The 12645-nt window shown below is 35.1% G+C and overlaps 1 protein-coding gene across 1 annotated transcript in view; it reads left to right on the plus strand.

Moving 5' to 3' along the window:
- Gprk1 (G protein-coupled receptor kinase 1) overlaps positions 1-12645 on the plus strand; it is an 881497-nt gene that overhangs the window by 731519 nt on the left and 137333 nt on the right. The window contains exons 9-10 of the mRNA XM_069845748.1: positions 612-777; positions 4735-4876. Of these exons, the coding sequence (XP_069701849.1) occupies positions 612-777; positions 4735-4876 (308 nt within the window). The remainder of the gene's footprint in view (positions 1-611; positions 778-4734; positions 4877-12645) is intronic.

Consider the following 12645-nt stretch of genomic DNA (forward strand, 5'->3'; position numbering starts at 1 on the left):
TTTACAAGGCATTTAATTAAATTACATTTGGCACATATGTTAATTTTATGAAAAAGTATGTAATTATCTTAAAAATATGTGGTATTGTGCGAAATATATAAGAAATATATGTAATATTAAAATGAAATATACTAGTCTTAGTAGCCTAGTTCTCCAACATTTTCAGTTTTCAGACAGATACATACTCAGGAAAAAACATGTAATTACATAAAAATCTGGACTTTATTGATAAGTTAGCAATAATTCAGTTATGAAATAGAAAGAAGCTAAGATTCTGTGTAATTTCCAGCAGATGAAGTTGTGAAACTTTATTCCCTCTTTCAGTTTCTGCTGGTTCAGTAACATAGTGGACTGGCTGCTGAATTAGTCCCTGCAGTAATCTGATCTCAGCTTACTAATCTTCTTCCTTTGTGAATAACTTAAAAGCTTCATGTACAAGAATACTTTCTTAGACGATGCACGTCCTCAGAGCAAAATAATACTGAAAGATATAAAAAAAAAAAAAAGAGCCACATTGGTATGAAAGTAATAGCAGAACTTATTTTAAATTCAAAGTATACTAACTAGTTAAATGAAGACATATATCATTTATAATGATTTTCTGTTTTCAGGTTGATTGCCCCTTCATAGTGTGTATGACCTATGCGTTTCATACACCTGATAAACTTTGCTTCATTCTGGACCTTATGAATGGTGGAGATTTGCATTATCACCTGTCTCAGCATGGAGTTTTCAATGAACACGAAATGAAATTCTATGCAGCTGAAGTCATTTTAGGTAGGATCTATGAAATCTTTTGGATAATCCTGTGTTTCAGATATCCATTAACCTAATATTTCCATTAAATATAATGAAAATGAAATTGGTACTGGTACAGACATATTGCACATAATATTATTTTCTATAAAAATATTCCAATATGCTGTGCATTGTGTTTAAGACTGAATACTGATAACTAGTCTACATATAAATGTTTAGTGCAAATGTACAGTATAAGCATACAATTACGTAATTTAATACTATTCCGAAATTAATTTCAGTTAATTTTTGTTCGTGATTCACTTAATTGGATCATTTCATGGCAAAATTCATTTGCAGTGTAATATTCTGAAAAATGTGTGGGGCAATAGTCTGAGAAAGTTATTATTCAGCACCGACTCACAAAATGTGCGCCTATGTGCAGGATCACCCAGTTGAAGAGAATGTATCTTAGTTATTTTATATGGCTGCAACTTTAACAATTAGTAGATTTTTGCACAGAGCCATAAGAAATTCGTACTTGTTGTAAAAGATGCCTAAGTGATTTTCTGAGAGACTGTTCCAACAATGACCAATGTCATCTAATGTTTCTTCTGTGAGAACCCTACACTGTCTGCTTTGTTTCTTAGGCTGAACACTTTCCGTTGCCTGAAATTTATTATAAATATTATGAATTGTTGTATGTGATGGAATTTTTACACCAGGAATCATGTTTTAAACTGCTTTCTTACTTGTCTAGCAGACTGTGTTAACTCATATGAATCACAAATATATACATGTTGTTCAATAGTAAACGTTTGATTAGCCATTATACAGTTCACACTTATTCACACTTTCACTTTAAATACACAAGAAAACACCATGATAATACACCATATTATGTACTGTGTCACTCACCGGTCACTTGGAGACTGATTCATTAACCTTGACGTGCATGTTTGCGTCACCACCTCTGCCAGCCCATCGTTCCCCACTGTAAGTACATCAAAAGTGCACAGTGAAAACCCCAACTCTCCCATCCACACTTCATTTCATCGCTTTGTATAATACTGTATTTTAATTGGTCAAAAAGTGAATAAATACACATGTCTGGGCACTAATATTAATGATCAGCGGGATCAGTCACAAGAAATAAGAAGTCGTATTGAAAAAGCCAGAGTAGTATATTATAAGATGGCTAAATTATTTAGAAATCATGACTTGAATTTGGATATTAAAATAAACCTGTTATGATGCTATGTATTCTCTGTACTTTTCTATGGATTGGAAACATTGACATTTACTGAAGCCACAGCCAAGAAATTAGAAGCTTTTGAAATGTGGCTGTACAGAAGGAAACTGAGTGTTTCTTGGACTGAAAGAAAGTCCAGCAGTGAAATCCTTCAGAAAATAAATAAAGGAATGGAAGTTCTTAATACTGTACAGTTAAATGTAAGAAATTTCAGTATCTCAGTCACATAATGAGAAATGGGAAAAGATACCAACTACAAAATATTCTTCAGGGTAAAACTGAAGGGAGAAGAGGGATCAGCAGAAGACGAATATCATGGTTGGAGAACCTTACATTATGGTTCAAGAAATTCTCTATAGAACTCTTTAGAGCAGCAATCATGATCGCCAAGATGATTGCCAACATATAGAATGGATAGGGATCTCAAGAAGAAGAAGAAGAAGATAATCTTGAATAGACATCACATAACTGAAGACTCGCCTCATAACATCACTTTCAATTAACGTAATTTCTGCTTAAAATTTTGAATTTCTACTGCTTTAATCAAACATTTGCACCTCATTTTCCACTTTGCCACTAATTTCCTTTCATCTTGTGTTTTTTACCTCGAATATTTGTCCTGGACTATAAAGAACTGTAATGTGCAACTCTATTAGAAATATTTTCAATATGTTTCCCAACCGTCTTGGTGTATGAGTGCTAACACTTCGACTTAATGTGTTCAGGATCGCAGGGTTCAGTCCCACCCAAGATGAATTAAAATTTAATATATACTAAATATATACTTGAAAATAACATAGAAGAATAATTTCGAGGGAAAAATTGTTCCAGGGCCGGGTATCGAACCCGGGACTTTTGGTTAAACGTACCAACGCTCTACCAACTGAGCTACCCAGGAACATTACCAGACACCGACCCAATTTCTCCCTCTATATCCACAGACCTCAAAGTGGGTCAAGCAACCAACACTGAGTGCACACTAACTCTGTGTGACTTAAATTGTTGTTTTCTGTTAACGAACAGTGATGCATATTATACAAATCAAGTTTTCAGGTATAACTCCCTGTTAAGTTTACAATGCCTTTTGACATTTTCTGACAGCGTCCTGTAAAGTTGATTTGAATAATTTCGAGGGAAAAATTGTTCCGGGGCCAGATACCGAACCCGGGACCTTTGGTTAAACATACCAATGCTCTACCAACTGAGCTACCCGGGAACTCTACCAGACACCGACCCAATTTCTCCCTCTATATCCACAGACCTCAAAGTGGGCTGACAACCGTCAAGCAACCAACATTGAGTGCACACAAACTCTGTGTGACTTAAATTGTGGTTTTCTGTTAACGAACAGTAAAGTTGATTTGAATAATTTTGAGGGAAAAATTGTTTTGGGGCTGAGTATCGAACCCGGTTGGTAGAGCATTGGTACGTTTAACCAAAGGTCCCAGATTCAATACCCAGACCTGGAACAATTTTTCCCTCGAAATTATTCAAATCAACTTTACAGGGAGTTATACCTGAAAGCTTGATTTGCAACATAGAAGAAGTCCAATACTTAAAATAGTCAGAAGGAGGAGCAAGTAAGGAGAGCTAAGTAGAGACAAGAGAGAAAGAGAAGGGAACAGAGGAAAAAGCCATCTAGTAACCAGGATAAGAGTTACTTTTTTCCTCCTCCCAGATATTTCTAGTTTCTCTTGTAGCCACGTCGGGCGTGTTAACAAGTTCGGTTCGGCTAAAGTAAGTCATTACAGAGTATTTAATTTCACTGATATATGAAGTTAATTTGTACAGAGAGTCAGAGGAGTTTTATTACTGAAAAATATAACCTTCAAAGTAGTTGTTTTTTTGTGTTAACTGACAACAAATTGTATCGTAGGTCAGTTCTGCACAAAACATTTTTATGGCAATTGCTTAATTTCTTTCTAAGCTCTTTTTATACCAACATTTGTTATTTTTTCTCTACCACAATGAGTACTTTTTTTTTTGGACCTATTTACAAAATTTTGAATTCTATTTTCTTTTATTTTGGTGGTAAATGTACCAGATTCTGTCTTCCTTGTGTTTTTATTTTCAGGTAATTTGTTATTTAATTTTAATTCGTCATCTAACAGACGGTTTTTAACTAGTTATAGTAGTAATAAAGACCTTTAGTAAATATTACATGTTTTATGGTGATTTGTTTAACATAAATTACTTTTTACAGGTAGGCTAAAGAAAGATGTATTTATAGCTATTTCCAGATTTAATTTAAAATAACATGAGTATAAGTAAGATATCGACTAATTGCAGACAGTAGTTTCTGAACCATTTAATTTTAAGTTGTCTGTTCATGTAGGTCTTTATACAATATTCCCTTCTACACAATAACACAATAATATGAACATTTGAACACATACATATCGTTGCTTGCTTCTAAAATCTTGTAACTAGTTTTGAATAAATTGTACAGGCTAGTAAAATAACTTATTTTTTTATACCCAAGCTAACTACTGTTATGCATTTGTTATTCATAAAATACAGAAACATTTGAAGACTTTTTATCAGCAAACGCACTTTGCAAATATACACAGATTTCAACATTAGGGGAAAATTGGAGTTTGTAGAAGAAAGCCCACTCTATTTTTTCCATCTGTCAGAGCTTTAATTAGATGCTAGATGTAGATAAAAGACTATATTTAAATAATATTGTGTGTTTCAGATGATTTGCGTTATACTGTATATTCATTAAAATTATCTGTTCACAGGTTTGGAACATATGCATAGAAGATATATTGTCTACAGGGATTTAAAACCAGCGAATATTCTTCTGGATGAACATGGTCATGTTAGGATATCTGACCTTGGTCTTGCCTGCGACTTTTCAAAGAAGAAACCTCATGCTAGTGTGTAAGTTGTTCATTATTGTCTCTGCACTATTTTCTGCGGCAAACCTCCTGTATATGACCTTCAGCATCTTCACAGCTCCCATGAATCACAGGAGTGCAGTGTTGCCTGATAAAGTAATATTGCTATCAAAGGGGACGTTGATGGTATGGCATTTATTTAATTCTGAAATTCAGTAGCTTGCCAGATATAAAGAGAATGCATTTATAAGTACAGCCGAAAAAAGACCGTAATTTTAGGTCATACCATTTCCTCTGTACAGTTATTACAAGAATATAGGTTATACAGTAGTGCAGTGTTCGATCTTAATGCATTCTGGAAGAATAGCGTTATTGTTTAGAATGCCTGCATCACTCAAGACATGTAGATACAAGAAACAAAAAACAAACACAAACACACACGGTCAAGCTGACACACTCTATCATTCTTCCTCTGTATTTATATTTGCACAAAAAGCAGGTCATTTCTCGTTTATGTGAAAGAATATTTCTGTTATTCTGTTACACTTGATCTAAATGAGGGGTTGGAAAGCAATGGTGGATAGTTAATGTTTAGGTGAGGGGTTTGGACTTCTTCCATTGCTGGTTGTCACAATAAAAAATTAAGTGTCTTAATTTTTTATTGTGACAACCAGCAATGGAAAAAGTCCAAACCCCTCACCTAAACTGTTACACCTTGTTGTTTTGTAAAACAAGTGATAGTGATAAAAGAGAGACAAAAGGTTGTGTTTTATGCAGATCACCCAAAATTGGTATTTAGACTTTACGAGTTAGTTTTTTTTTAATATTTAGCATTCTTCCTCTTTTGACAGAGTCCTTCAACTAAGCAAAAACAGTTTTTTAACGCTCCATAACTCGGAAACCAGTAAAGATTTTGAGGAACAATAACTTTTAAAAGTCATTTCTATTCTTTTTCAACATTTCTCTCACTTTGACCTCCCATCTAACATGAAAACAAAAAAGTTTGCTGCTTACCAATGTTTGAAGGTGTAAATGTCTCTTTTGAACAGATCACTTCGAAGTTACTATTTTGTCTCTCTGTTTTCAAAAAGATTTTGAGTTCGAATTTTTTTTTTCTATGCTTTTCTCAGACATTCACCTATCAGTCATAAAAATTACATCGCAATTGATTGCCTATCTTAGGAGTTACAACATGATAAATATTTAATGCAGCAGGAAAGTGATTTCTCCCTCCCTCTGGTTCCAATATTACTGTCTCTCTCTCACAAGCCATCTATAATACAATGCCGCAGCAATCTCTGATTGAGTTAAGTTAAACACAAGGTCCGTCTATGCTTATCTGTTTGGAACAATAAACTAGAAATTATTTGTACATATTTTGTTTAATAAATAGGCTATTTAACGTTTTCGACTCGACTGAGTCATCTTCAGAAGTTATGCCAATGAATACATAAATACATCTGTTTAAATACGGTATACATGTGTGTAATCTAATATAATGTGAAATACTGTTAAAATTAAACAAAGTGCAAACATCTATTGTGAAACAATACAATTGTGAAATTAATTTTTTTTTTTTTTAATTTAAAACATCAATAAAATGCTTGTGTAAACTGTTATATCAGTAAAATATTAAAATGAAGTACAAACTATGATGTGTTGAACGGTCTATGGCAGAGGATAGAAAATCACATGATTGCAGTATAGTTGCTTGTGCGAAGATTGAACACAACTGCAATAATAAACACTGTATGAGAAATATATCATAGGGCTATGCAAATCATATGGTGGGCAAACATTGACAAGTCAAATGCACAAGTTTAAAAGTTACGAAATACAATGGTACAATGTGTACAAATAACTTCTAGTTAATTGTTCCAAACAGATAAGCATAGACGGATCTTGTGTTTAACTTAACTTAATATAATAGCTTATCGGATTTTCATTATGGTTTTTAAATTTAAAATCTCTGACTTGTTCTTTTCATATGCATGACATTTGCTGCTGAGAATAATTGTTTATCTGGTCACTTCTTTCGCCTCTTCTCAGTACACACATGCATTCTCAGCAATAGTGGCACGATGTCAAGAACCAAGTTCATGTTGGATACTGTGTACCAGAGAGATTTGGTTGCAAGAAATGAAACAGCATCCACAAAAATGATTAGTATTAAACAGGTATAGGTTTTTTTGGTGAAAATGTTACAAATTTTTTCCTGAAAAATGATTATTAAAATATCGTAGTTAGTTAAAAATGTGACAATAATTTCGTGATTAACAAATGAAAAACAGATATTGTTCAGTCATATGACTTATTTTTAATGTATACTATGGTATTTTACATTAAAAATAAGTCATATGACTGAACAATATCTGTTTTTCATTTGTTTATACTTGACTTATTCGAACTTACAAAATGTATTCTAAATTTCGTGATTATTTTTTAAACATGTTATATCATACACTCATACACAATCTTAATTAATAATAATCTTATACATGGCATTGTATTTTGCAAAATTCATGGCGAAGTAAGGTTATTAACAATAATAATAAAAATAATAATAGTAATAATAATGTAAAATGTTTGGACTTCACATAAATATAAGAACAGGAAATCCATGCGTTCGATAGAAGATGAAATGAAGTAACAAACAAACAAGGAATATTGCACAGATGGACAAAATATGTAGAAGAGTTACATGAAACAAGGAATCGTCCAGATGACTTGGATGTGGAAAATGAAGTATCTGTATCAGAAGACGAAAAAGGATTTTCTATTTTAAGAGAAGAAGTTGAACTAATGCTTAAAAAAATAAAGAATGGGAAAGAAACAGGAGTTGATGGAATCCCCATTGAATTAGTGAAATGCTTGGGCGAAGACAAGAAAAAAAATTCTATCATTATGCAACGAAATATATGAGAAAGGTGAATGGCCTGAAGATATTACGGAGACAGTGTTGCTACCAATACCGAAGGAAAATAATGCCAGAAATGTAACGAGTTCAGGACTATCACCCTGTTATCACACTCAGCGAAGATTCTCGTGCAAATACTGAATCGATGTTTATATTCTAAGATGGAAAGACAGTTGGAAGAAGAGCAGTTTGGCTTCAGGAAGGAAAAAGGTACGAGGGATGTAATGGAATCAATCAATCAATCTTCTTAATGTATCCAGCTATTTGCTGACAACATAAATTCCACTGTAATCCACTGTAGTTTATTCAGTTTTTGTTTTTTTATGAGAAATGAGGGGTATTTTGATCAGTGTTCATTATAGATGCCTGTTACTAGTAGCCAGAGTTGGGGTGTAGTCAATATATACTGCAGGGCTGTGTCTTGTGCAACCGGTACTGATGATTTTAATTTACTTTTGTGGTTTATGGATGGACAGTTTAGAAGAATGTGTTACAGATCTTCATCATGATTATTACACCACAGTCAAGTATAATTATTAGAAAGGTGAAATCGATGTAGGTACAATTGTGTAAGCCTGTTCTGGCTCTTGTTAAAAATGTTTGAACATGTCTGGGCAAGTTTTTGTACATTTCTAGGTCATTTGGTTTCTTTTGTACGGACTGAAAAATTAGTGTGGATTGGAAAGACAGGAGGCTGTTCAGTAACCTATATAATTATGAAATGAGTCAAAGTCAGGATAGGAAAAAAAAATGTGAAATAGTGAAAAAAAAAAGTGAAATAGGGAGAACAGTATGACAAGGATATCCTTTATCACCTACCCTGTTCAACATCTACTTGGAAGATTTAGTGAAGAACTGTTTTCAGAAGATGGGAGGGGTAAAAGTAGGAGGAAGAAGAGTAAAGTGCATAAGATTTGCTGATGATATGGTGTTGTTAGCAGAAGAGGAGACGATACTAAGGGATATGCTACTGCTGAAGCTAAATGACAACTGTGAGCAGTATGGAATGAAGATAAATGCAAACAGGACGAAGACCATGGTTGCCGCAAGAAAAATAAAGAACGTAAACTTGCGAATTCTAAATGAGGCAGTAGAGCAAGTGAACAGCTTCAAATACTTGGGATGTTTTATAAACAGTAACATGAGCTCCAGCCAGGAAGTCAAAAGGAGGACAGCAATGGCCAAGGACGCTTTTAATAGAAAAAGAAGCATCTTCTGCGAACTTCTGCAAAAAGAACTAAGGAAGAGACCAGTGAAGTGCTTTGTGTATAGTGTGGCATTGTATGGGACAGAAACATGACATTATGACGAAATTAAGAAAAACGAATAGAAGCTTTTGAAATGTGGATATGGAGAAGAATGGAGCATATGAAGTAAACAGACAGAATAAGAAATGAAGTTGTGTTAGAAAGAGTGGGTGAAGAAAGAATGATGCTGAAACTGATCAGAAAGAAAAAGGAATTGGTTGGGTCACTGGCTGAGAAGAAACTGCCTACTGAAGAATGCACTGGAAGGAATAGAGAATGGAAGAAGCGTTCGGGGCAGAAGAAGATTTCAGATGATAGATGACAATAAGATATGTGGATCATATGCAGAGACTAAGAGAAAGGTAGAAAATAGGAAAGATTGGAGAATGCTGGGTTTGCAATGAAAGATTTAGCCATGGACAAAACACTTATATATATATATATATATTTTTACATTACATGTACACTTAACGACCCTCACCAGTGGAGTAACGGTCAGCACGTCTGGCCGCGAAACCAGGTGGCCCGGGTTCGAATCCCGGTCGGGGCAAGTTATCTGGTTGAGATTTTTCCGGGGTTTTCCCTCAACCCAATACGACCAAATGCTGGGTTACATTCGGTGCTGGACCCCAGACTCATTTCACCAGCATTATCACCTTCAGCTCATTCAGACGCTAAATAACCTAAGATGTTGATAAAGCGTCGTAAAATGACCCACTAAAAAAAAAAAAAACTTTCGGTGCTGGACCCGGACTCATTTCACTGGCATTATCACCTTCATTTCATTCAGACGCTAAATAACCTAGATGTTGATACAGCGTCGTAAAATAACCCAATAAAATAAAAAATAAAATACACTTAACGGCAAAAAGAATGGGCCGACTCTTGATCGATAGAAATGCTAAATTCTATCGCGCAGTTCACTCGTGTAAACATAACGCACTGCAAGGCATTGCTTTGGTGTCCCTTCATTGAAAGTCATCCGTCTATAATGTAGTGAACCTTACGAGCTGTGTGTGGCCCAGTGGTAAGATGTATGACATCCGTACCAGAGGTTGCATGTTCCCCGCCCGGTAGGGTAAAATTATTTTTTTTTTTAATTTTAATTTTAAATTAATTTATTAGTTTAAATGTGAAATGGCATTTGTTAACAAACATCATTATGCCTGCCTTGTAAAAATATTATTGCCCATTACCTGTGGGCTATTAATAGGCGAGACCTGGCCTGTATAAACAAAAACACTTGTTTCACATCCTAAAAAAAGGACGCATATTAAACACAAATAAATAATTAAATAAACAAAAACAAACAATTTGTTAATATATTAACAAAATAGGCCTGTGGTGGGGACTAGTATCTCGTCCACAAACCACCTACGTCAACAGCTGCCCTCATTTTGCGTGGCATGGAGTCCACAAGATTATGGAACAGGTCTAAATTCTTGGCCACCTCCTCCCACGCATCTAGAACTCTGTCCCACAATTCCTCAGGTGTCCGAATGGATGGTTGTTCTGCTCAATTAGAGCGTACAATCCTTTTGACTGCAGCCCACAAATTTTGAATCAGATTCATATCTGGTGATTTTGGAGGCCGGTCGACTGGGTCGACATCATGCCTCGTAAACCATCTTTGAATCCAGTTGGCAGTGTGTATCGGATGATTATCCTGCTGGAAGAAAAATGTTCCTTCTGGATATCGTTTTTGGGCAGAAGGGATCATTACATTTGCCAAAATGTGTTTGTAGGCTTCTGCCGTAAACCGATCATGAATGCGTTCCAGAAGTCCTGCCCCATCGTATGACATCCACCCCCAACACGCGACCCACATGCAACCCAACCTGTTAAGTCATCTCACGAAGCGTTCATCGCATCGATGGCTATCCATACGATAAACTAGGGCTGGACTTTCATTGCTATTGAAGACAATTACCGCGTCGGAGAAAATGACATTTCTCCAATTGAAGTCCTGTCAGAGAGTAGCATACGCAGAATAGCCTAGCGAATCAGGGCAATGAGTTATTGTCTCTGTTCCATCTTCAATCGTAATGATGAGACAGAACATTTTATTGCTTGAAAGAGATAGGGAGGTTTATTATTTGTTAGAGTTTGGGCATATTCTAAGAGATATTGCCACATAAATATAGCTTTGCGAGACATATATGATGGAAAAAAATTTGTAATTAAAAAAGATAGATTGTGGGAGATTCGAACCTTAAGCTACTACTATCAACTTGTTCAATAGATCACTGCTGTAACAACTTACGCTAATATCGTTTCGGCATAATACGTGGTGTTCCTGTTCATATTCGCTTTTGTTGATTTTGTACTTATCAAATGTATTATTATTTCACTCTTCAGAGGCCCTGATGTATCTAGAATCAACCCTCTATTCGATTTTATAGCATATTTTAGACTCTTAAACAAAATACAGCAAATTTAAATGGTTTAATTATGTGTTACCTGGTGAACTATGGCTTTGATGAGACAAGCATGCACAATGTTATGTTTCTGGAACTTACGAAATTGTCGCCGGCTCATTATTTTTGCCATTAAGTGTACATTATTTTTCTTTTTCATAAAATTATTAATTCAGACACTCAGATTATCTTGACAACTAAGGAAAGAAAATATGCTTTCGTCTTTCATGAGGTCATATAAATTTGTCGGTAATTGTACTTGGACGTATGCTTTAAATAGAGTTCGTGTGTGTGGCAGATTGCTACATGGTTTAGTCTTTTTTGTAACATGCTGCTCTTGTTCTACAAGTAAGTTTTCAATCTGAAAGTTCATTCTTCTTTGCAAGAGAATCTTGGAACAACTAGAATGATCCCGAAAAAACCTTAAACATTTGCCTAGAATATAAAGAACAAATTAAGGTACCATATTAGTGTTTACTCTCATTCGGCCTTCACAGAGAAATGTCTGTGTTGACATTCCAAAAAAGTTCTCTAATCTTCTTTGCCACATGGCAGAGACCATGTACCAGACACTTGACACGAAGCGCCAGTAGCTCCCGCACCATGACCATTGTCTCGTACTGAAAGTAAAAATATGTGATCCTGGTCCTCTCGAGGCCTTAACATCAGTAATGCAAGCTATGGTACTGTTGAGATGGGGTCTCCTCAGTTCAGCAGCATTCAGCTTCCTACAACAATGGCAATGAACAGCCGCAACTGTCTGTAGTTTCATCTACTGTAGAGGATTTCACGTTAAGAAAAAAGCATTGAGCATATGGGGCTATTCCATCAAATGACCAGTTGCCATAGAAACGCCTACCTACCACATAACTTGTACAAGTATTAGGCAAGGCGCATGAAACCAGTGTTTTTCTCTTAATCTGGAATCCTCTATAAGAGCCATGTGTAGCTGTTAGCTAGGTTCTCCATATTTTCTTAAATTTTCTTCTATTTATTCAGGCCGGGTAATTCTTTTATAAGATAGATTGTCAGGAACCTTCTTGCTTATAATATCTTCCATAAATAATTTTAAGGTCTTGCATTTCAGAACGTGAAACGGTTCATTGGCAGAAACGAGCTTCTTGCATACTCGGATGTTGGAATGTGCTCTGGTTCATTTCCAGTAACATAAGAAATGAATGGCTGAACTTTGTTGTTTTGTTTAGGGACGTTACTTATGTGAGATGCAGAT

Source organism: Periplaneta americana, chromosome 14, assembly GCF_040183065.1.
Source record: "Periplaneta americana isolate PAMFEO1 chromosome 14, P.americana_PAMFEO1_priV1, whole genome shotgun sequence".
In the NCBI taxonomy this organism is placed as follows: Eukaryota; Metazoa; Arthropoda; class Insecta; order Blattodea; family Blattidae; genus Periplaneta; species Periplaneta americana.